The 23,925-nt window shown below is 37.1% G+C and overlaps 1 protein-coding gene across 4 annotated transcripts in view; it reads left to right on the forward strand.

The window, feature by feature from the left end:
* The window catches only part of LPGAT1 (lysophosphatidylglycerol acyltransferase 1), a 111,317-nt gene that overhangs the window by 35,479 nt on the left and 51,913 nt on the right, over window positions 1–23,925 (forward strand). For 3 of the 4 annotated variants that reach the window (XM_082613214.1, XM_082613215.1, XM_082613213.1), the window contains exon 2: window positions 440–704. In XM_082613214.1, the coding sequence (XP_082469340.1) occupies window positions 467–704 (238 nt within the window). In that variant the 5' untranslated portion in view covers window positions 440–466. The remainder of the gene's footprint in view (window positions 1–439; window positions 705–23,925) is intronic. The other variant, XM_082613216.1, reaches the window with a different exon arrangement.

Raw genomic sequence — 23,925 nt, forward strand, 5'->3', positions numbered from 1 at the left:
GTCGCAGTGTCTTGGAGATCTGATCGAGAGGTCCCCGTTTTAGTCTTCTTTTCACTCGTATCGTCAGTTTGGAGATACTGAGGGTGTGTGAAGCAAGTGGGTCTATTTTTCTTCGTTAAAGTCCAACAGAAGACTGCAGTCAGACGCGGTGCTGGCCGGCCACAGATTACTTGGTGGGAATAGTGTTATCATTTGCTAAATATATTGTGACTTAGCTGTGCCTCCGTGAACAGCTCCCTTGACCTTGTGCAGCTCCTCCTCCCTTGCTCTCTGTCCCCATCTGGAATTTCCCGGACAGATCGCCGAGGTAATACACTAGGAAAGCTTAGATCCTTGATTTTTTCATTTATTTTTGTGCTGGAGGTGATTTCTCTGTTGGTGACTATCTAGATGTGTTTAATCCATTTTCCTTTTTAAATGAATTTTCTTTTCATCTCAGAAAGACAGGGCAGTCTCCAATGTGAGAATGGCTGTGACTTTGGAAGAAGCTCCGTGGCTGGGCTGGATCTTGGTGAAAGCCCTGATGAGATTTGCCTTCATGGTCGCCAACAACCTGGTTGCTATTTCCTCGTACATCTGCTATGTAATTGTGCTTCAGCCCCTTCGACTGCTGGACAGTAAGCGCTTCTGGTATATTGAAGGAATCATGTACAAATGGCTTTTAGGAATGGTGGCTTCTTGGGGATGGTATGCTGGATATACAGGTAAGAGTGAGAGCACTTTTTAAATGCATATTAAAAATTTTGTAATGTTATGCTTAAGTCAGGAGCCATGATTTAAAAAAAAAAATATATATATATATATATATATATTACACTTTGGGCAGAAGATGCTTTGACTATTGAAAAAATAAATAGAAAACAATTCTATTGAGTTGTTTTTTTCCATAATTTTCAGAAGTATAATTTTGTAATTATATATTGATAAATTCCTTAAATAATGTTTTAAAATGATTGACGTCTATTAAAACCAGTCTGTGAAAGCTCTCCTAGAGGAATAGGAGTGAGTTTTATAGGGATTCAGGGCTTGGAAAATGAAAAGGTGAGATATTTAGCCCATAATCATTGGGCATTAAGAAAAAGTACTGAGCCCCATTTGTGCTAAGATAGTTTAATAAGTTTTGTCACAGTCTGTCGTACTGTGTTCACATTTGAAGCCAAGCAAAAAATGGCTTTCTTTTCTGTTACGTGTTTCTTTTGTTTACTAGAATCTATGTTTTATCTCATAATTCTATATTAGAATATTAAGTATAAGAAATTAAGTTTTATCCCTGTTAAGCTAATTTATCTTCTGAGTGTCTTTTAGTAGATTTTTATTCTATTCTGAAGCAAACTTTTAAAGAACTGAATAAGTAGTGTTTATTTTCTGTTTATAAGCCTTATGTGCTTTGAGAACTTATGCCCCTGCTGTGAAAATTCTGTATTGTTTATTATATTTATTTGACTTTTTTCCTCTAAGAATTAGGATAAAGAAAAAAGCACTGAGGTTTCTGGCATTTGTCTTAGACATTGAGGCTTTATCATAGAATTTTATAGCTGATAAGCTCCTTAGAGATAGTGCCGCAGATGCTGTAGGTCGTATCTTGGAAGAGTGAGGAGGGTCCTCTTAGGGTGGAACTGCACTGCAGTTCCCCATTGAAAATTTTCTGTCTCCCTCTTTCCTGCCCAGGCTACACCTCCAGATTTTAATCACACATGTGAGGGCACTGACAGCACACAGCTTTTATGGAGTCTGACAGTCTCTTGCTAGATCAGAGTGCTCTTAGTTGCTCCAGATGAAGCCTTTTCTCCTTCTGTCAATGCCATTTATTATTCTGCAAGACCTGAAGCCTGGGGAATAGTGTAGGCATTGCTTCTTTGTTACGTGTCTTGTTGAGATCCCAGTGCTCTTTAGATACAGTAGGTGAACTCTGAGTCCTTTTTTGGGGACCTGGTGGTAGCAGTAGTAGTGGGAGAGAAAAACAAATGAAGTTTTCATCCATGGTGTCGAATTCTTACCTGAACTGCACTGCTGTCATAGAATTGCTTTGCTCTGTATAATCTGAGCTTTCCCCAGTATGCTATGCGGTATTAGTGGCTTTGTTCTTTGCACAGTATACCTAAGTTTGCTTGTTTTAAATGAGCTCATAGTATTTTTAGATACAAGTTCTAGAAGTTCACTCTACTTAAAAATAATGAAATTACTGAAACACTTGTGCCTGTGTGTGTGTTTGTGGAATATTTGCATGTAAGTATTAGCATGATGAGACGCTTGAAAAAAATAATTTGGCATTTACCTTGAGATTGTAAGGAGTGCAGTGGTGCTGATTGAAGTTAAAGTTAGTTATCCTATGGCCACAGCAAGGCTGCAGTGTATTTTTAAGCATATTTTCTTGGGGAGTCTCTTCCTTGCTGCCTATAGAACTATGCATTTTCTTTTGCCACCTGCTTGGAAGGTGGTCTTGGCATGATCTGCATATTTTAGTCTCTCTGAAGCATCTGCTCTTCTTCAAGCTACTGCTTTTTGATCATTTGATCAGTTGGTCTCATTTAAATATAGGATATTTTAGTATGTACATTTTAAATGGTCTTTCTATAAGTAGAATACTTCTAGAGGGTCTGGTCATAACAGAGCACAGTCAAGAGGTCAAGCAAATGTAGGAATGACTTTTGTTGAAAGCCACGACTGGGTCTAAAGAAGCAAACATAAGCAAGGGTTGGTGAGCAGATGTTCCCAGAAGAATCTAGGAGGTTGTATTAGGCTTTGTATAGATTATGTGTTTTATTTCTTACCTTTGTATCAAGAGGAGGGTGGGCCTAAGTTGTTTTTTTTCCCCTTTCCCTGTGCTTAAGTTTCACAGATGGAAAATTGAACGTTGCCAAAGGAACCCTGCTCTGCAGATCTAGTATGTTCACGTTCTAGAATAAAAATTGCCAAACTTTGTTGAAAAGCCACTTCTGAGGAAACCTTAAATGTTAATTAACTAAATATTAATTAGGAAGCTGAAAATTGAATATTGGTATAGAATATATTTTCAAATTGTGACGTTCTGTCTAAGGTAAGTCAATTACTCAGCTTTGCTGCTGAGGACTTAAGTTGATTATCTAATCTACACTGCCCCGTATGGTAGCTGCCAGCCATATATGGCTATTTAAATTTAAATTAATTAAAATGAAATAAATTTAAAACTCAGTTTCTCAGTCACACCAGTCACATTCCAAGTGCTCGGTACTAGGTGGCTAGTGGCTACTGTATTGGACAGTGAGATAATAGAACACTTCCATCATCACAGAAAGTTCTACTGGATGGAGCTGATAAATAATAGGTATGACATTCTCCTTTTTCTTAGAAAAAAATGCATTTTATCTTTATAAAAGAATATTTTTCTCAACATAGTTCTAAACAGATTTCTTTTGGAAAAGACAGGAAGATTTATTAAAGTTTTATAAAATTGTCCTTTAATTTGAGGCAAATGTCACAAAAAATGAGTCCTTTAAACTCAGACATGCTTCTTGGAAGGGGAATGGTGAGGCTAGTAAGCCCAAGAACTTGACTGAACATTCTTGTACTTAATCTGCGTTCTCAGAGCTGGAGTACTGTCTGTGGACACAGAGGAGGGAAAGGGATTTTCTGGTCTTTCTGCGTGTTTCTGACTTTACATCTGTTCAGGGGAATACATTTCTTGAAATAACTCAGAATATTGGGGTTTCTACATCTCTCATATGCAGCTAGGTAGTGATGATTGTTGTTATCACATTTCCTTTAGTGGGAAGTGCTATATAAGCATCTTACGTTGAGGAAAAGTTGTATACTGCCTTGCTCTCTTATTTCAAGAGCAAACCAAAAAACCTATTACCTTAATGATTCAATTCTACATGCTTTATTCAGATCTGGGGTAAATCAGTACACTCCCCTGCCCTCAATTTAAGTGAAGATTGGCAAATATCAGTGAGAGATTTTTTTAAAATAAGATGTTTATTTTGATTTTCGTTCACTTATTCATTGTTCCCCATCCAAACACATTTAATTAAAGTCTCTTACACAAAATAATTTTAAAATATTCAATGTAAGTGGAAGCTCCAGAATTTCTTGTGTAGAATGATGAGAGTCTTTTGGGCCACAGCCTGGCTGGAAGAGAGCTGAGGTGCCAGGGGACTTGCCACCAAGCCCCCTATTTTTGCTTAGCAATAGCTGTTTCCCTTAGATCGGGTATTTACTTTAGAGAAAGCTGATGGAGATTAGGTTTAGCTTCCTCCCACTCCCCAAGTGACAGCTGTCATGGCTCTGTGTTAGTCTTTGGGGGTTATTTGATTATTTGATAGTGTTTTACTTTTTTTTTGCTGGGACATTCATTGTGTTAGAAAAATTAATTATTAGGAATTATATCTGACTTTGACATTTTAGGGAGTTTTAAAATATATCTTCTAGAGCAGTATTTTTCCACCTTTGAGTCATAAACCAATTTAATGTGTCAAGATGAACATTTTAAAAAAGTGAAATAGAAAATAATTAAATAGAAAAGATCAGAAGTATATGTGTCTGTACTGGGTAGTGCTACAGAATACATTTTTTACTATGAGCCCTGTCAACATTTGAAAGGCATTGTTCTCGTGGAAAGAGCACTGAAATTTAGGAGAATTCTGGGCATCAGCTGTCTTGATCTAGCTTTAACATCTCTACTTAACTAGTAGGAGGGAGATCCTTACCTGCTCCGTGCCCACTGGGCTGTGAGCTCTCTATAGACAGAGATGTGGTCTTCTTTACAACCCTAGAGCCCGGTTCATTGCCTGGTGCTCACAGGGTACTCTGTAAGTGTCTAAATATTTCTTGAAAGATCCCGTCTTTCATTCTTGGTCCCAGCTGAACTGCCTTAGCTGCCTACCTTCCTGATCTTGATGACAGACCTTTCAGGAAGGTAGGCAGCTAAGGCAGCTCAGTCTGTAATCAAGATCATTGCAATCCACAGAATATAAACCCTGAACTGGATCATGTTTTTCACACACTTGCGCGCGCACACACACACACACACACACACACAAAACCTACAATACCACATTTGTTAATTTAACACACCTTAATTGAGCTTATATTATGTGTGGGAACAGGTGCCCTGGAGGTGTAGAGATGCATAAAGACATAATCACTGACTTTAAGGAGTTCACAGTAGCCTTGGTGGGGAAGACAGTGCCAACAACAATGAACACATCCTGGTATAAGGCTCTAATGGAGACGTACCATGGGATGAAAGAGGAAGGGCTCCTGATCTCGCTCCAGGGGTAGGTGGTAGCAGAGAGGGAGTGGGGCATTTAGGAAAGGCGCAGCTTTACTTTCTTTTTTTTTTCCATTAGGGAAATATTTCTCTGTGGGGCTAATTCTATCATCAGTAATTATAATAGATTTAAACGATTTGAATAATACATCAGTTTGAAATTTATATCTTTGTGATGATAATATTAGCTAACATTTATTGCAGTATAAGCCAAGCAGCGTACTAAGTGTTTCAGTCATTTAATGCTCACAACCATCTTATCAGGTTGGTACTATTATTATCCCCCCTTTTATTACTGACGTTGAAATTGAAGCACAGATTTCACAGTTACTTCCTCTTGTGCATTGGCTGAGTTGATGCTGCCACAAGTGTATGTTTGTACTTATAGAGCCGTTATTGACCTTTGTATAATATTCCTAGAATGTTTCTTAATTTTTACTACCCATATTTTTGTTTCTGAGGCGTGAAATCTCTTTCTGAAGCTACAGATCTTTAACACCTGAAAGCAATATTATAGCTGTGGATTTCTGCAAGAGGTTAAAAGAAACTTGTTGCTTCAACAGAATAATTTGTAGTATGCTATAAAGTTCATAAAATGCCACTTCCTTAAGATTCAGAGAACAACTCAAATTTTAGTATTTGAGTGCTTGACAGTAGATTGTCATAGAATAAGGAGTTACTGCATGCTTTTAGATCGACAGCTGATCTTGACATAAATCCAGGTGAGGAGTTTTCAGTAGTGTTTTGATTGTTGTATGGAAAAATTTTTATATACCATTAAAGGTAAATATTACTAAATTCTTTAAACTCAGAAATTTGATATCTAGTCTTATTTCAAAAACTGTATATAATTGAGTAATTTGTTACAGTTTTTAAAAATATATAAGGTATATTCATTCATGTACACATACCCTATACATGCACTATTACAGAAGCACATGAAACGTTATTTGCAGTTTTTGTTTATAGGTAAGACCTCAGATTCTGGAGTCAGAAAGAGCTGGGTCAAATAATTCCTACTTTCTATTTTTTACATTTGCCGTGTATATCTTTGCCCATCCTTTTGTTTTCAAACTATTTAAATTAATTTGATTTAGATGTTATCTGTAAATCAGCATGGAGATAGGTTTTGCTTTATGAGTCAATTTGAAAATCTCTTTCAATATGAGTTGAATCCGTTTACATTTATTGATATGTCAGACATGTTTTGTCTGGGCTCTGTCATTATATTTTGTGCTTTCTATTTTTAATTATATAAATGTTAAGTCTTTCACTGTGTAGTCTTTCTTTGCTTTTTTGTTCTTTTGATATTAGAAAGGTTTGTATTTTTGTCTTATTAGTTACTTTATAAGATATTTTTAGTTCTCTATTCATAGTAACTATTAGCTTTTTTCTATGAAGAAAGGTAAAATTCTTTTTAAATACTCTCTTCTCTCTTCCCCTTTCTCTTCTGCATCACCCAGTTTTAGTCAGTAGTGAATAGTATTTATTCACAATTGTATTTACATTTGCACTATTATGTATGCTTTTACTTTTACTGCTTGATTTGTGAGCTTTAAGTCTATCTATTGACTCCCAGCTGTTACATCAAGGTAGGCAGTAAGTTTATTATACTTCCTGCTCCACTTCTCCCTTCTCCCAATTTTTGTTATTTGAATTTATACATTGTTATAGCCTATAATGTTTGCATTCTATTTTATCACCTTTATCTCTTTCTGTTTTAGTCTTAATTTTTCAGTTAAATATATATAATGCTCACCCAAGCACTTTTGCAGAAGTTTTTCCCAGTTATCCTGCAGCTGGTTAAAGTTTATCCTCTGGTAGTTTCTCAATAACGAGTCATGAAAATAATATGGGAATATTATTCTTACAACATTTTCAGAACTTCTTTTTGTTGCTTTACACTTAGGATGGCTTAGCAGGTATAAAATCCTTGGCTCACTCTTTCATTCTTTGAGTATCTTACAGGTGTCGTGCAGATGTATTCTGGCATTAAATGTTGCTGTAGAGATGTGTGAAGCCAACTTGAATTTTTTCCTATGATTACTGATTTGATCTTTTTGCCTATTGGCCCCAAAGGATTCTCTCTTTGTCTCTAATATTTAGTAATTTTACTAGGATATGGTGGTGTAGGATATACTGGCACATGTGTGCCTTTTAATATGTAGATTCAAATCTATTTTTATTTCAGGAAAGTTTTCTTTAATTATAACTTTAAATATTTATTTTGTTTGATCATTTTGGTTTTCTTTCTTGGTGACCCTAATTATATATCTGTTGGATCTCCCTTTGTATATCTTTTTTATTTATTATTTTCTCTTTAATCCTTTTAAACACTTTTTCACTTGTTTGTTTCTGTCTTTAATGTCTCTTACAGTGTCTTCTGCAATGTCTCTTTGTTCTGCTTTCAGTTTCTTCTACATTTCTGTGATGCTTTTGCTTTTTCTTCTGTTTCTTCCTTGAGTTCTGCCAATTCATGCTTCCTTTGTTCCTGTTGTCTAGACAGTTCTTCCTTGAGTTCTTATTTTATTTATGCTTTGTGAGCTTCTTCGTAGTGGGGTGGCTTCATTGATTTTCTTAAATTCATGCAAGAATATTTATAGTTTTTATCTTCTCCATTGTAATGTTTTTCTAGCAGTATTGTTTGACAGCTGGTACGTTATGCTGCTCGTTTCTACCATTTTTCTTATAGTATCTCCAAGTCAGTGCTGTGCCAGTTACCTTTTTATTCCCTGTGATTTAGTGAATTGGATTTTCCTCAGTTATTTGTAGGAGGTGTGGATGGGGCCAAGGTATATTTCCAGATTTCTGCCTCAGAGATAGTTTTTTTTTACATATGACGCCTGTGTATGTTCTCTGTGTTGCCACAAGTCCTCTGCCTCTCCAAACCAGACTGAGTCTAGGAGGCTTTTTGCCATCAATTCTGGACTTGCCACTCCTTCCTTTGCAGCTGTGACTGGAGGGACACAGCCACAGCATGCCAGTGTAAATCCCTCTCCTTAAGAATGTGTGTTTTTGCTGTTGCTTTCTGAGATCTGCCATTATTGGGCCCTCCTCATCACATGCCACACGTTCTGTCTCTGTCTCTGCTCTCCACTCCCAATATAGATTCTGTCTGATATCAGCTTTGTTTGATCTCAGTCAGATCTCATGTATTTTGGAGTTTTTATATTTTTGTTTTTCTCCTAGGTTTGCTGGAAAAGTTTTGTGAGGTTTTCTTTTCCTCTTTCTCCTTGTTGCTATGTATATTTTCCAGGAAGATTCGCGTCTATAACTCTACTGCGTTCATGCCAGAAAGCGCAACATAAGACTTTTATTCAACTATGTAATTACAATTCAGTCAACTCTGTCTCCATTCTAATGCACTACTAGTTGATTATTATAAAATAGAGACCAACTTTGTTACATAATTAATTTTCTTTAAGGTCTGTCCAAAAGCAAGAAATAGCCTCCCCAAGTTTTTTTTCCTCCTAAACTGTTTTGGGTTTTCGTTCTCAAACTGTTTTTATTCTTGGAATACTTATCACTGGAGTATAGTTAAGATATCCACTTGGCTACAGTCAGAAAATGTCACCAAAATGTATGGAAGAAGTGAGTTACCTTTGATACTTGAGTAAGGAATATGAATGAAATGTAACATTACTACTGCTCTCTAGTGTCTGGTCTATAGACCACCTTGAAAACTTTAAGGATGACTAGTGCCCCCAAACTTTGAAAATATATTTATAGTATATTATGATTAAATATATTAAGTGTATATAATATATATTAGTAAAATAAAAAGTGTATTATCTCTATTAAATATAGTATATTTATAGTTTATCTGTTACAAACTAGTTTCAAGAGTTTCTTTTCAGAGTTTGCAAACTAGTGGCCATATTCAGCAGCTGATGGGCTTTATTTGACCTTCGCAGTATTTCAACTTTTTTTAAAATTAGTTGCCAACATTTCAAAATTAGGGGGATTTCCCAAAACATGAAAGATAAAACCAAGATTTACAGCTCTTGAGAAATTAGAAATCTGGCTGTGTGGGCCTCTCACATCTGGCAGCAGTTTGCTGGAGCTAAGTGATGACCGCCTCCTTCAGGTGGGACTGTGCTCTCCACTTCACCCAAGAGCCCACGCCTTCCTTGTTTTACTCTGGACCTGCTTTGCTCGTTTACATTACCTGCCTGGACCCCAGAGGCTCAGATGATGTTCATTTAAAAATACTCAAGTAACAATTACTAGGCTATTTCTGCTGGGCACATGATAGTTTTGCATTTATATGCCTTAATAGTGCCTATATACTAATGAGTTCTACCATTAAAACTGAAAGCTTGTTAGTGACCTCAGCTGCTGATTTCATGTAGCAGAGGCATGTGATGAAAACTGAAGAATAAAGTTCCATTAGTAAGAACTGTGGTCACGGGTTTTTCAAGTTTCATGTACCATATTACTAGCCCAGTGAAATGTTTCCTGTTATTTGTGCACTCATTAATTAGTAGAATGTCTCAATTCTTCTTTTGAATATAGTCATATAAAAATCTAGATTATTAAAAATTAGTTATTCCCTTTGCTTTTCATGTTTTGAATATGAAAAACAAAGCAAGTCTAGTTGATTTCTGTTTCTTTAAATTATAGTGCAGATAATTTTAAAATAGTATTGTAAAAAGCATGCATAAATTTTAGTTATGAGGTTATACTTTTTCTTAAGGTTTGGTAGATCTGATCAAGCTTTGCTAGTAAAACACTTTTCCCCAAACTTTTTTATTACTCATTAAACTTAAAGAAACCATTATGAATCAGGTATATAAACACATTTTGCATATGCTATTAACTTGGAGTTTACATTATTTGACACTTTAAGGGATAAGACACCTGTAAATTTAAACACATCAAGATGTTTTTGAATCATCAAAAGACTAAACTATGATCAATATAACTTTACTGTATATGTTAAAAATTTATATGTATATATAAATTGAGATAGAATTCACATACCATAAATTTCACTATATTTAACAAATAAGTGTTTTTTGCTATAGTTACAATATTGTACAACCATCAGCGCTGACTAATTCTAGAACATTTCATTACCCCAAAAGACACCCCAAACCCTTTAGCAGTCACTCCCCATTTCCTCCTCCGTTCAACCCCTGGCAACCTCTAATCTCTACTTTGTATGGATTTGCCTGTTCTGGACATTCATATAAATGGAATTGTACAGTATTTAGCCTTATATGTCTGGCTTCTTTCACATAGTATAGTGTTTTCAAGGTTCATCCATATCGTAACATGTGTCAGTACTTTATTCCTCTGTATGTCTGAATAATATTCCACTGTATGGATAGACCACATTTTGTTTATACATTCATCAGTTGATGAACATTTGGGTTGTTTCCACATTTTGGCTATTGTGAATAATGCTTCCATGAACATTCATATACAAATTTGGGGGTGAACATATGTTTTCAAATCTCTTGGACCTAGGAGTCCAATTGCTGGGTCATATGATAATTCTATGTTTAACTTTTTGAGGAACTGCCAAACTATTTTCCATACCAGCTGTCCCATTGTACATTCCTACCAGCAGAGTAGGAGAGTTCAAATTTCTCCATATCCTCACTAATACTTATTATTTTCTGGGTTTTTGTTGTCGTTGTTGTTTTAATTTGGCCATCATAGTGGATGTGAAGTGATAGCTCATTGTGGTTTAGATTTGCGTAGCCCTAATGACTAATGATGTTGAGCATCTTTTCATGTGCCTATTAACCATTTATCTGTCTTTTGAAAAATGTCTATTCAAATCCTTTGCCCATTTTTAAATTGGATTATTTGTCTTTTTACTATTGAGTTATAAGATTTTTTTCTGTATTTTATATACTATACCCTATCTATTTTTTCACTGGTTGCTTGTGCTTTTCGTGTCATCTAAGGAACCACTGCCTAATCCAAGGTCATGAAGATTTACACCTATGTTTTCTTTTAAGAGTTTAGGTTTTATGTTTAGATCTTTGATCCATTTTGAGTTAATTTTTCTATATGGTGTAAGGTAGGGGTCCAAACTTCATTCTTTTGCATGTGGAGGACATCCAGTTGTTCTAGCATTGTTTGTTGAAAACACTGTTCTTTCCATATTGAATGATCTCGGCACCCTTGTTGAATATCAGTTGGCCATATGGGTTTATTTCTGGCCTCTCAGTTCTGTTCCATTGATCTATATGTCTGTCCTTATGCCAGTACCACGCTTTTTATATTGCTGTAGTTTTGTACTAAGTTTTAATGTTAAGTATATTTTGCTGTATTTTAGTTCTTTAAAAATTCATGATCCTTCTTGATATGTATAATGACTTAAATAATGAGGCTAGTTCACTAATCAGAACTAGTTTAAAGCTGTTTGGGATTTAAAAGTGTTTACTGAAAACCGTGCTTTTCAAGAATTAACATTCATAATTGGGTTAAATCACCCCTTTTTACCTCTGTGTTGAAGAAATGCTTACTAGTTATGTATTTCACTAGGAGTTGTCTTAGAAATAGTGTGATTAGGAATAACTATTTCTTTCCTGTTGCTCTGTCAAGAAAACAGGACCTTAGTTGTAGAAGTATCTTGTGTGATTGATCAATCAAATGCTTATTGACTGCCTACTGCCAGTTAGCAAAGTTATTGATTTGTATAATACTGTGTTAGAGAGTGTAATTTAGATTAATTTCTACCAAAAGGCTTTTTGGCATAGTTTCTACTTTGATGGATGGCTTTGGGAATAGTTGAGTTTGCTATGAACTATGTGTTCAAAATGCTCCTGCGAAAAGTTTTCTGAAAAATGGAGCTCAATATACAGATTTCCCACTCATGTGATGTTAAAGTTAATTTAATTTTAAAGTTAATTGAGGTCTTTGCAGAGAAGAAAATTAACTAGAAGCTAAATTTATGTTGCAGAATAAAGTATGGATTACATGGATAAGGAAAAAGGGTGTCATTTTGAATGAGTCACAGGCTGTTTTTTATGGGTGGGATAGAATTAGTTTTTGTATATGAGAGGCTAAATTAGGCAGTCATTTTAAAGCTGAAATAATCATTTAAAGCTGTTTTAAGCCTCAAATACTTATATACAGGTGTTGTATTTTTAACAAATAATAGTTATTGCTAAATAAGTATGATATTGGAGACAGCATGACGTATTAGAAAAAAACATTGACCTAAAATTTTTTTTTTAATTTATTTATTTTTGGCTGCGTTGGGTCTTTGTTGCTGTGTGTAGGCTTTCTCCAGTAGCCTCGAGCGGGGGTTACTCTTCGTTGTGGTGCGCGGGCTTCTGATTGCGGTGGCTTCTCGTTTCAGAGCATGGGCTCTAGAGCGCAGGCTCAGTAGCTGTGGCGCACGGGCTTAGTTGCTCCACGGCATGTGGGATCTTCCCGGACCAGGGCTCGAACCTGCATCCCCTGCACTGGCAGGAGGATTTTGAATCACTTCGCCACCTGGGAAGTCCCAAAACATTGACTTATGAGTTAGTATGAGTTTGAGTCCTGCTACCACCCATTGTTAGTTGTCTAACTTTGAACTAGTTACTTAACTTCTCTGAGCCTCAGTTTCACCATCTTTAAAAATGGAGGTTATAATATTTATCTCTTGTGAAGCTTAAATGTGAAGTGAATAGCATGATGTTTGGTACTCTATAAATAATAATATTATTATTATTACCATTATTATTATTATTATTATATTAATGCCTAGGAAAACAATTATATTAACCTTTGGGGGAAAGGTACGTCTAAATGAATAAAAGCTAACTTTATGGAATAGTTTTAGAAATACATTTGAAGATATTTACACTTAGCTAATAGTATATCTCAATATAGTTCTTGTGCTTTAATCAATAAATAAAAATAATTTATTATTAGTAATTTAAGCCATAGTCTAACTAAAATATTAACTGAATTTTATGTTTGTAAATTATGAAATGCTTCAAAGCAATTTATGTTTAACTACCTTCTAATTCATTCAGTCACCTATTCTAATACCAAATATTTGAGTGCCTTCTCCATCAAGCACCATGCTGGTGGTGGAAATAAAACAGGGACAAATAAAACAGGACATCTCCTGTTGACTTTTTCATGTGGGAGACAGAAGGAGTCACATGATAACCGTGTAATCACAAGTGTGAAAACAACAAGTATAGAGGCTATAAGAGTAAGTAACAGAGAGCTTGTTCTGGAGATGATGGTGTCAGGGAGGAATGGCCTCCTTGAGAAAGTGATATTGAGACTCAGACTTCAAGTATGAGTGGACCAGTGATGCTGGGGGAGGGACCACATATACAGAGGATGAAAAGAGTTTGTTGTGTTTGAGGAACAAAGGGAAGGCCAGGTTGGCTGCAGCATGGAGTGAATGAAGAGCAGAGTAGTAGGGATGGTGGTGTTGGTGGGGGTGAGCCGATGAGGCCAAGTCTACTGAGGCCTTGTAGTGCTTACTGAGGATTTTGAAATTTATCCTAAGAGGAAACAATGCAAGGATTTTAAGCAAGGGAATGATGAACCCAGGTTCGTATCTGAAATTTGTAACTGTAACGATGAAATCAGATTTGTATCTGTAATTCTGCCTGTTTTGTGGAAATGGACTAGAGAGAAGTGAGAGTGTGCAGGCGATACCCTCTGGAAGAGTCTCAGCTTCCCCAGGTGAGGTGATAGTTGCTTGTTCCAGGGGTGACGGCAGTGGAGATGGAAAGGAGTGAACTAATTGGAGAGTTTTATAGGAGGAAATCTGTCAAGACTTGCTGAGGGATTGAACATAAAGGATGGAATACATGCACAGGTGACGGGGGCGACCATGAGGTTTCTGGTGTGAGATGCTGGGTGGATAGGGAAGCCCAGAGAAGGAGCGGTGTTGAGAGGAAGGATGAAAATTGAGCACACGCTGAGTGAGAAGCATCTAAGTGTAGCTCCGAAGTAGACATGGTTATGCAGTCTAGAACTCAGAAGAGAAACCTGAGCTAGAAAGATAAATTGGGAAATTACCAATGGTATTTAAAGCCATGGAGATGGGTGGGTTCACCTAGGGAGATTGTAAGTACTGAGGGATGAGAGGCCCAGGGTCAGACTCTGAGGGCATGCCAACATTTGGAGGTTGGGGAGAAGAGGGTGGTAGAGCCTGGGAAGGAGCAGCTAGAGAAGTAGAACGAATGCCTGCCCTACAAGTGTGTGTCAGAGTCAGCAGTGTTCCAGGGCTGGGGCTCTCCATGAGAGCTGCTGAGAGTTTTACCTTTTGTAAGATGAGAGCTGGTTTAGCCTTTCATTGATTTGGCAAGAGCAGCTTCGTTGAGGTGGTAGAAGTGGAAACTAGCTTGGAGTGGGTTGGAGATGAATGTGACTGGAGGAGCTAAAATGGAAACATGAATGTATGACTTTCCAGAAGCATGGCTCTGAAGGAATAGAGAGTGATAGTTGCAGGAGAGAAACTGGGTCAAGGGAAGGCTTTAAAAATTTTTTTTTAAGATTTAAAAGTTTAGCTTTCAATCCACTTAGAGTTGTACCTGATGAAACCAGGGTCATTTACTTACACGCCTCAAGTATTTAGGAATCTATTCTAAGACTGAATGAGAGAAAGCTTATCATGTTATCCATGATACGATGAAACATGGAAAGCACTTAGATCCTGGCTCTGGTGACAGAGGCAGGCAGCAAGGCAGGGCCTCCATAATTTGATCCTGTTCTCAACTCTTATTCAGTAAGGCTGCTCTCCCTTGGCCCCTCTGCATTTTCTCATTGATATTCTTCCTGTCCCTAAAATCTGTGCCTCAGTTTCTTTGAAAATTTATCTCCTATCTAAGCCTATGATGTCCTTGCCCCCTACTCCAGTTTCTACTGTTTCTGTCTTTCTGAACCTCTTTGGCATCTACTCTGTAACTGTGGTTATGAACCTTTGGGCTGAAAGTTTCGGCAGTGCTTCAGAGTTCTCTCAGGGGGTCGAGAATCCATACACATATTAAGTAACATCTGTGATTGTATAAATAATGGGTCTTATAAATACATGTTAATACTTTTCAAATATATGTAGCTGCTGTTTTGATTAATAAGAAATCCCTTAAAAGCGTTATAGACTTTACAGTTGCTTTTTGTTACAGATCTTTTCATTCATTGCTAAAAAAACTACTAGCATAGACCTCTGCCACATTTTTTTTTAATTTAAATTAATTTCAGGTTGCTATACCACTCACTTTGAGAAACAGTCTATTAATGATGGAGGGGGTAAATGTTACAAGATATAAAGCCAAATATTTATTAGGCTACTAATCTAGGACAGTAAGACAAGTGTTGGTGAAATGCTCAGATTTCATGTATCATTTCTCTGTGCTCTGAGTGCCCGTATTGCCAGGCCCAGGGCTTGTCACATTTTATGACATTAAAAAAGACTCTTCATACTTGAAACAGTTAGGACTCACTGCTCTACAACATAAAACATTCAGAATTCTGCTTCATGTTTCTCACTGTTGATTTCACCTTTGCTGTTCCTGTCTCTTTAACTAACTTGTCAGTTGCTTCAGGGCAGGGGCTGTGGCTCGTTCTTCTTCCTTACACCTTCATGCAGAAGTTGACAAGCTACAGCCCTTAAGCCAAATCCAGCCCACTGCCTGTTTGTTTTGCAAGTCCTCTCCAGCTCAGGTTTTTTATAGATGACGGTTTGCAACTGATCTTGAGCTGATGATAGGAAACACTAACTTTGAACCCCAATTAAGTAAAATCTTACCCCTCGCAAGAAAGAATTTTATTCTTCTCATTAGTAGACCAATATTGCAAAAAGTTGTATTCAGTTATGTTTATATTTTGAATTTTGTCAATAAAAAATTTGTAGAAATGTGTTGGAAAACAAATTTGTTATGTAAATACCTATATAATATCCTCAATTTTGCCTCTTGGCCTGCATAGCCTAAAAGTTTTACCATCTGACCTTTTAGAGAAAAAGTTTACTGATCTTTGCCTTATAGTAGTAGTTCCCAAACTTGTCTGCACATCTGCATTACCAGAGGAGCTTTAACATGTACATATATGAACTTCTCTACCCTGGAGATTCTGATCAATATATTGAGATGGAGCCTGAGAACCTATATTTTTAACAGGCTATTTAATTGTTTGGGAATCACTGCCTTTTAATGCATTTGTAGGGTTGAACTCCAAGAGATAGTGAAATGAATATTGGATTAGATATCATAGGAAAGTTTGTTATTTTCTTACTTCAATATTTACTAACTATGGGACCTTATCCAAGTAACTACTTGTTCTGCAGGTTTTAAAAAAATTTCTAGTTCCTTTGTTTTTAGATGGTTTTGCTTAATCTTCTACATAGTAGATCTTTTACCTTTTGGGTTTCATAAGAACCTCTTCTAGAGTCTGATGAAAGCTCTGCACCCTCTCAGAAAAGTACACCTATATTAATTTCCTATGACTGCCATTACAAGTGACTACAGAAGCACTTAAAACAACAGACATTAATTCTGTCACATTTCTGGAGGGCTGAAGTTCACATCAAGGTGTCAGCAGGGCTGCACTCCCTGCAGAGGCTCTAGGGGGAGATTCCTTGTCTCTTCTAGCCTCTGGTAGCTCTCAGCATTCCTGGGCTTGTGGCTGCATCACTCCAAGCTCTACCTCAGGGTCCTGTGGCCGCCTCCTCTTCTCTATGTCTATTCTCTGTGTGTCTCTTGTAAGGACACTTGTCACTGATTGAGGGTCCATCTGGGTAATCCAGAATTAGCTCCTCTTCTCAAGGTCCTTAACTAAATCACATCTTTTACCATATAACGTAACATTCACAGGTTCCAGAGGTTTGACATGGGTATCTTGTGGAGTGGGGGTAGAGAAGCATTTTTTGGCTTACCACAGCACCTTTGCATGTGCTCACAGTTTTACAAACAGTTTCAAGGGGTTCACAACTCTTTGAAGTCCATTTATGGACCCTGTGGACTCCAGGTTTGAGCTCCATGCTCAGTGAGAAGAGCTTTACACCTTAGTGTATTCTAGTCTATTTACTCTCTCCTCTATGTCATGTCTCCTATTAATACCAAACTAGAAATGATGTTTTCCTCTTGTGACTTAGATTCTTCAATTTATAGTATGTTTTTTGAGTTAGTTTCTCTGGTTCCCTTAGGAACTATTTATCTTCTAATAAGACTTACTGTTAAAATAAAAGCCTTTTCCAATCCCTTTTACTTAATTCTGTTGCAAGGAGACTAACTTCTATGTAAACTATAGATAACTGGTAATCCTGACAGTGAGAAGAAAAACTTACCTTGATCAAGTACCTGATGTGCCAGACCTTTTAGCAAGTGCTTACATGTGGCTTCCTATAATTATTGAAAGCAGTCCTGAGAGGGAAATAATATCAACCTCATTAAACAAATGAGAAAAGGAAGACTTCTGGAAGTTAAGTAACTTGCTTAACGTGGATGACAGAGCTAGCAAGGGATAGAGCTAGTCTTTGAATGAAAGTCTTCTACTCTAAAGCCCGTGCTGTTTTCGTTATACCTTGAAAACAGCACACTTCCCTTTTAATTGAATGGTTAGTAATTTCATTAGACAGGGGCTATCCATAGTTTGGTTTTAGGGTCCAACAGACTTAGATTTCAGTCAGATTTATAGTGCTTATTTACAGTATTATCTTTTACAATATCTTCTCAGATTCTTATCTTTAAATAAAATTGATATAATGTAAAATAGATAGCTAGTGGGAAGCAGCCGCATAGCACAGGGAGATCAGCTCAGTGCTTTGTGACCACCTAGAGGGGTGGGATAGGGAGGGTGGGAGGGAGGGAGACGCAAGAGGGAGGAGATATGGGGACATATGTATATGTATGGCTGATTCACTTTGTTATACAGCAGAAACTAACACACCATTGTAAAGCAATTATACTTCAATAAAGATGTTAAAAAAAAACATTCACCCGCATAAAGAAAAAAATAAGATTGATATATGGCCTGTTATGCCTTATAGTGCTGCTGTGGCAGTTGAGAGAATATGAGTGAAAGTCCTTTAAAATAAGAAAGTTTTCCTAATATGTGGTACAATTAATTCGTTTCTCCTTTGATTATATTCTTAGTACTTTCTTCTTTTAGTATCCTAGGTTTCAAAGCTCAGGAATATGGCCAAGCCTCAACCCAGAGGGTATATGAGCTCCAACCATGAACTCCTTTGCTTCAGGCTTCTTGGACAATTGGCTGGCATGAATGCTTGTATGTGCTTTCTGCTCTTTCATTTTAAGGGGTATCCCCAGTTTTGTCTAGCTCAGCGCCACGTAGGATATCTACGTTCGTGGTGATTTTCTGAGCAGTTCTCTTCCCCAGGTCAGTTTTTAACTCCTCTCATTGCCTCTTTGCCATGGGCTTGGTTAGTGCCCTGGAACTGTGCTGTGGAGAGTCTCCCCCTTTTCTCTGTCCTCCTTCCCCAACTTCTTCACACCCTCATTCATCTGTAGATAAGTCTGTTACCCAAAGCTAACATCCCATCTCTCTTGCTTCACCTTACTGATTACTATCTTCTTCTATCTTTGCTCTTAGTCTTCCAGGATATAAAGATACTAAAGAGGGCTTCCCTGGTGGTGCAGTGGTTGAGAGTCCGCCTGCCGATGCAGGGGACACGGGTTCGTGCCCTGGTCCGGGAAGATCCCGCATGCCGTGGAGCGGCTGGGCCCGTGAGCCATGGCCACTTAGCCTGCGCGCCCGGAGCCTGTGCTCCGCAACGGGAGAGGCCACAACAGTGAGAGGGCTGCGTACAGCAAAAAAAAAAAAAAGATACTAAAGACATTCTCACCTTAAAAAAAAAAAAATCCCCCGGGCTTCCCTGGTGGCGCAGTGGTTGAGAGTCCACCTGCCGATGCAGATACACGGGTTCGTGCCCCAGTCTGGGAAGATTCCACATGCCGCAGAGCAGCTAGGCCCATGAGCCATGGCCGCTGAGCCTGCGCGTCCGGAGCCTGTGCTCCGCAATGGGGGAGGCCACAACAGTGAGAGGCCCGCGTACCGCAAAAAAAAAAAAAAAAAAAAAAAATCCCCCACTTAACAACTAGCTACTCTCTCTCATCCCTTCATCCCTTCCCTTCGTCCCACATATTGTCAGTTCCTTTCCTGCTGGGTTTCTGTGGTTTGTGAGATAATGTGCAGAATTCTGGTGCTCTTCTAGCCTGGCCCAAGCCTACCTCTTAAGATGCATCTTTTGGTATTCCTTTCCTTTATTCTTCCTGTTACATTGCAGAATGTCCCTTCTGTCAAGAGCCAGTCCCTTTGCTTAGATTCCATTCCTTCCTGCTTGCCCAGGAACCTTCCTCCATTGTTGATCTCCTCTTTATTTAACTTTCATAAGAACTCTCAAATTTCCAATTACTCTTAAAAAATTGGAGGGTCTGGTAACCGGGGTCCACATTCCCAGATATCGGCAACAGCCTGGAGCTGGATAGGTAGCTGCCCTCTTTGGGGGTGGGGCATGCACTCTGTTTTTCACACAGTCCCACTGCTCTCTTCTGTCATATAGGAAGCCCACTTCCCTCACTTATGTCACCTGCTTGGTGACAAAAAAAGGGATTTTATATCTCCTGGCCTAAATTGTACTATCTGACTTCTAAAAGTACCTCTGTAATCTGACCTCTTATTTACAGATACAACCTCATTTTCCATTTTTTCCAGTAGCAACTGTCTGTTCAAGGCCATTTCCCCCATGTCTTTGGTATCTCTTCCCTTCATGTTTTAGCTCCCAATGATTTCTTCTTTCCCTGCCTCCTGTGGTACATATCTTCATGTGTAATGCATTAATCCCCAATTTATCCTTTATTCTCAATAAGTGAGCAGACTTCTTGAGGGCAGGGATCATATTGCATCAATTAAAAAGTTTGCTTAAGTTTTTTATGGAAGAAAATGTATGTTTTAAAAACTGAAATCATCCAGCTCAGTGAGCTGCTGCCTCAGTAAGGTGCTGGCCTGATGACAGGCACATGCCCGCTGAATTGATGAGGAACAGCAGATTCACAATTCCAGTCTCAAGCTTCCTCCAGGGCATAGATCTGAGGACTGGAAAGGCTGGCAAAATTGCTTGTACTATTTAAAATGTTCTCTGTTTCAGTCTTTTATTTCTGCCCTTCCATGCTCTCTCTTCTCTCACCTTTTACTTTTTCTCTCTTTCTTTTTTGCTAAGTTCCTATAGTTGAATTTAATGAGTTAATTACCTTGTGATAGAATCCCTGTATACATTTATGTCCCCCACAGTGGTAGAATCCTATTTCTCTATGAAGAGAATAAAACTAGTTGAATGAATGAATGCATCAGTAAGTGCTTTGGGGGATAGTGAGCAGGAGGTGCTGTAAATTAATTATCCTTACCATCTGTATGTTTTTCTTTGCAACTAATTCGGTCAGTCAAGAAGCAGCCGTAGAGTTCTGTTTCCTGTATTTGATAAAGTATCTGTGAAGTGAGGAACTTGGATTCAGATATCTGTAAATTCCTTTCTAGCTGTAAACTTCATTAAAATCAAAACCCCTACCATATGTAATAGTCTGATTCTAAAACTATATAGAGCTCTAGTAGCAAAGCAGAGAAGTACCTACATTGCCCACTTATTTCCTAGCAATTTGGTGCAATCCTTTACCTTTAGGAGAAGTTAGAATTTCCCTTCTTCCAATTACTCATTTTAGCAGCCTAAGGCAGATAGTAATTAATCCCACTGCTTACACTTTTCCCAATGGAAACAAATTAAAGTACCTTTGGTTTAAATCCCCATCTCTGAATTTAGTATAGTGTTCTGTTGGTCAACTTACAAGTGAATGTAAGAAGCTATTTAAAAGGTTGAGAAAACAAAACTTTGAGCAAGTTGAGCATTTTGCATAGAGTGAAGTACTTTTATTGGAACATACTATAAAAAGAAACTTAAGATGTAAAGTCTTAGCTACTTCAACTCTCAGTGGTTTAATAAAATACATTTGAACCAGACTACTCAGGGGGAGAGGTTTTTAGTTAGTGAAAGTGAGAAAATGAACATTTAAGAAACAAATAAAAAGAGTGCAGCCCAGTAGTAGTATCTTCATTAATACTTTGATCTGGGGAGAAAAACCTTCCTGAATTACAAAAGTAATAAGTCAAATGCTGAAAACAGAAAAATATAAAGAAAAGAAAGAAAAATAACAGAGCAAAAATTATCTGTAGCTCTACCATGCTTTAGTCATCATTATCCTTGGTAATCACATTCTCCCCCAACTTCTAACCCTGGCAATCCCTGATCTGTTCTCTTTCACTATAATTTTGTCTTTTTTGAGAATGTCATAAAATGGATTCATGCATTATGTAACCTTTTGAGACTGACTTCTTTCACTCAGCATGCCTTTGAAAGTCATCCAAGTTGTTGCATGTATCATTAGAATGTTCTTTTTTGTTGCTGAGTCGTATTCCACTGTATGAATGTACCACAGTTTATATCCATTCAGCTACTGAAGGACATTTGGTTTGTTTCTAGCTTTTAGCAATTATGAATAGAGCTGATATAACATTCATGTACAGGTTTCCGTATTAACTTAAGTTTTCATTTCTCTAGGGTAGGAGTCAACAAACTATGCCCAATGGGCCAAATTTTCCTGTTGCCTGTTTTTATATGGCCCTATGAGCTAAGAATGGCTTTTACATTTGTAAAGGTTTGTAAAAAACAACAACAACAAAAGAAGAATTTGCAACAGAGACCATATGTGGCCTGCAAAGCTTAAAATATTTAATGGCTGACCCTTTGCAGAAAAAGTTTGCTAACCCCTGCTCTAGGGTAAATACCCAGGAGTGGGTTTCCTGGGTCAGATGGTAAGTGTATTTTTAACTTTATAAAAAACTGCCAAACTGTTTCCAGAGTGGCTATACATTTTGCATTTCTATCAGCAGTGTCTACAAGTTCCAATTTTTCTGCATCCTTATTAAAATTTGGTATTATAAGTATGTTTAATTTTAGTCATTCTAGTAAATGTATAGTAGTTGCTTGTCATGGTTTTAATTTATATTTCCCTAGTGGCTGATGATGTTGAACATCTTTGCATATGGTTGTTTGCCATCCTTATATCATCTTTGGTGAGGTGTCCAAGTTTTCTGCCTGGTTTTTAATTGGGTGGTTTGTTATCTTATTGCTGAGTTTTAGAAGTTCTATAAGTATTCTGGATACAAAGACACAAATCCTTTGTTGGATATGTGATTGCATGTATTTTCTCCCAGTCTTTTCATTCTCTTAACAGTGTCTCTTGCTGAGCAAAAGGTTTAAATTTTGATGAAGTGCAATTTACTGATTTTTTTTTCTTTTATGAGTTATGCTTTTCCTGTCAAGTCTAAGAACACTGCCTAACCCCAGGTCATGGAGGTCTTCCCCTAAATTTTCTTCTGGAAGTTTTGGAGTTCTAAGTTTTACATTTAACTATATGATCCATTTCAAATTAATTGTTGTATAAGGTATAGGTTTAGGTTTCATATTTTTCTAACATTGTTTTTTGAAAAGACTATTCTTTCTCCATTGGATTGACTTTACACCTTTGTCAAATCACTTGGCCATATTTGTGTGGTCTATTTCTGGACTCTCTTTTCTGCTCTTTTGATCTGTGTGTCTGATCCTTCACCAATACCATGCCATTTGATTATTGTAGCTTTATAGTAAGTTTTAAAATTGGGTAGTGTGATTCCTCCAACTTCATTTTTCCTTTTCTAAGTTATTTTGGTTTTTCTAGTTTGTTGGCCTTTCTTTATAAGTTTTAGAATCCAATTGCCTGTATCTGCAAAAATTCTTATTGGCATTTTGATTAGAATTGTGTTTTACTTGTAGATCAATTTGTGGGAGAATTGATATCTTTAATGTGTTGAATCTTTCAATTCATGAACATGGTATTCATTTCATTTTGGCCTTCTTTGATGTCTTTCATCAGCATTTTGTAGTTTTCAGCATACAGATCCTGTCCATGTGTTTTAGATTTATACCTAAGTATATTTTTTGAGCTATTGTAAGTGGGATTTAATTTTTTAAAATTTCCTATCATTCATTACTAGTATAAAAATATGATTGATACTTCCTGTTAGTAACTTTGCTAAACTCACTTATTAATAATAGGAGCTTTTTGTAGATTAATTGGGACATTCTACAGAGACAGTCATGCTATTTGTGAATATGGGCAGAATTATCTCTTCCTTTCCAACCTGTATGACTTTCATTTCTTTTTCTTTTATATTTATTTATTTATTTTTGCATTATTGAACTGGCTAGGACTTCTGGAATAATGTTAAATAAGAGAGGTGAGATTGGACATCCTTGCCTTGTTCTCAATCTTAGGGAGAAAGCACTCATATATAATTAATACTAAATATTATGTTAACTATAGGTTTTGTGTAGAAACACTTTATTACATTGAGGAAATTCCTTTCTGTTCTTAGTTTACTGAGAGTTTTTTTCATAAATGTATATTGGAATTTGTTTAGTGCTTTTTGTGCATCAATTCATATGTGTCTTAGTCTGTTTGAGCTGCTATAACAAAATGTCACAGGCTGGGTGACTTATAAACAACAGAAATTTATTGCTTATAGTTCTGGAGGCTTGGAAATCCAAGACAAGGTACCAGCATAGTCACCTTCTGATGAGGGCTCTCTTCATGGTTCATAGCCTTTTCACTGTGCCCTCATTTGGTAGAATGGGCTAGACAGCTCAGTAGGATCTC

This window comes from Mesoplodon mirus (genome assembly GCF_964341445.2).
Source record: "Mesoplodon mirus genome assembly, chromosome: 3".
In the NCBI taxonomy this organism is placed as follows: domain Eukaryota; kingdom Metazoa; phylum Chordata; class Mammalia; order Artiodactyla; family Ziphiidae; genus Mesoplodon; species Mesoplodon mirus.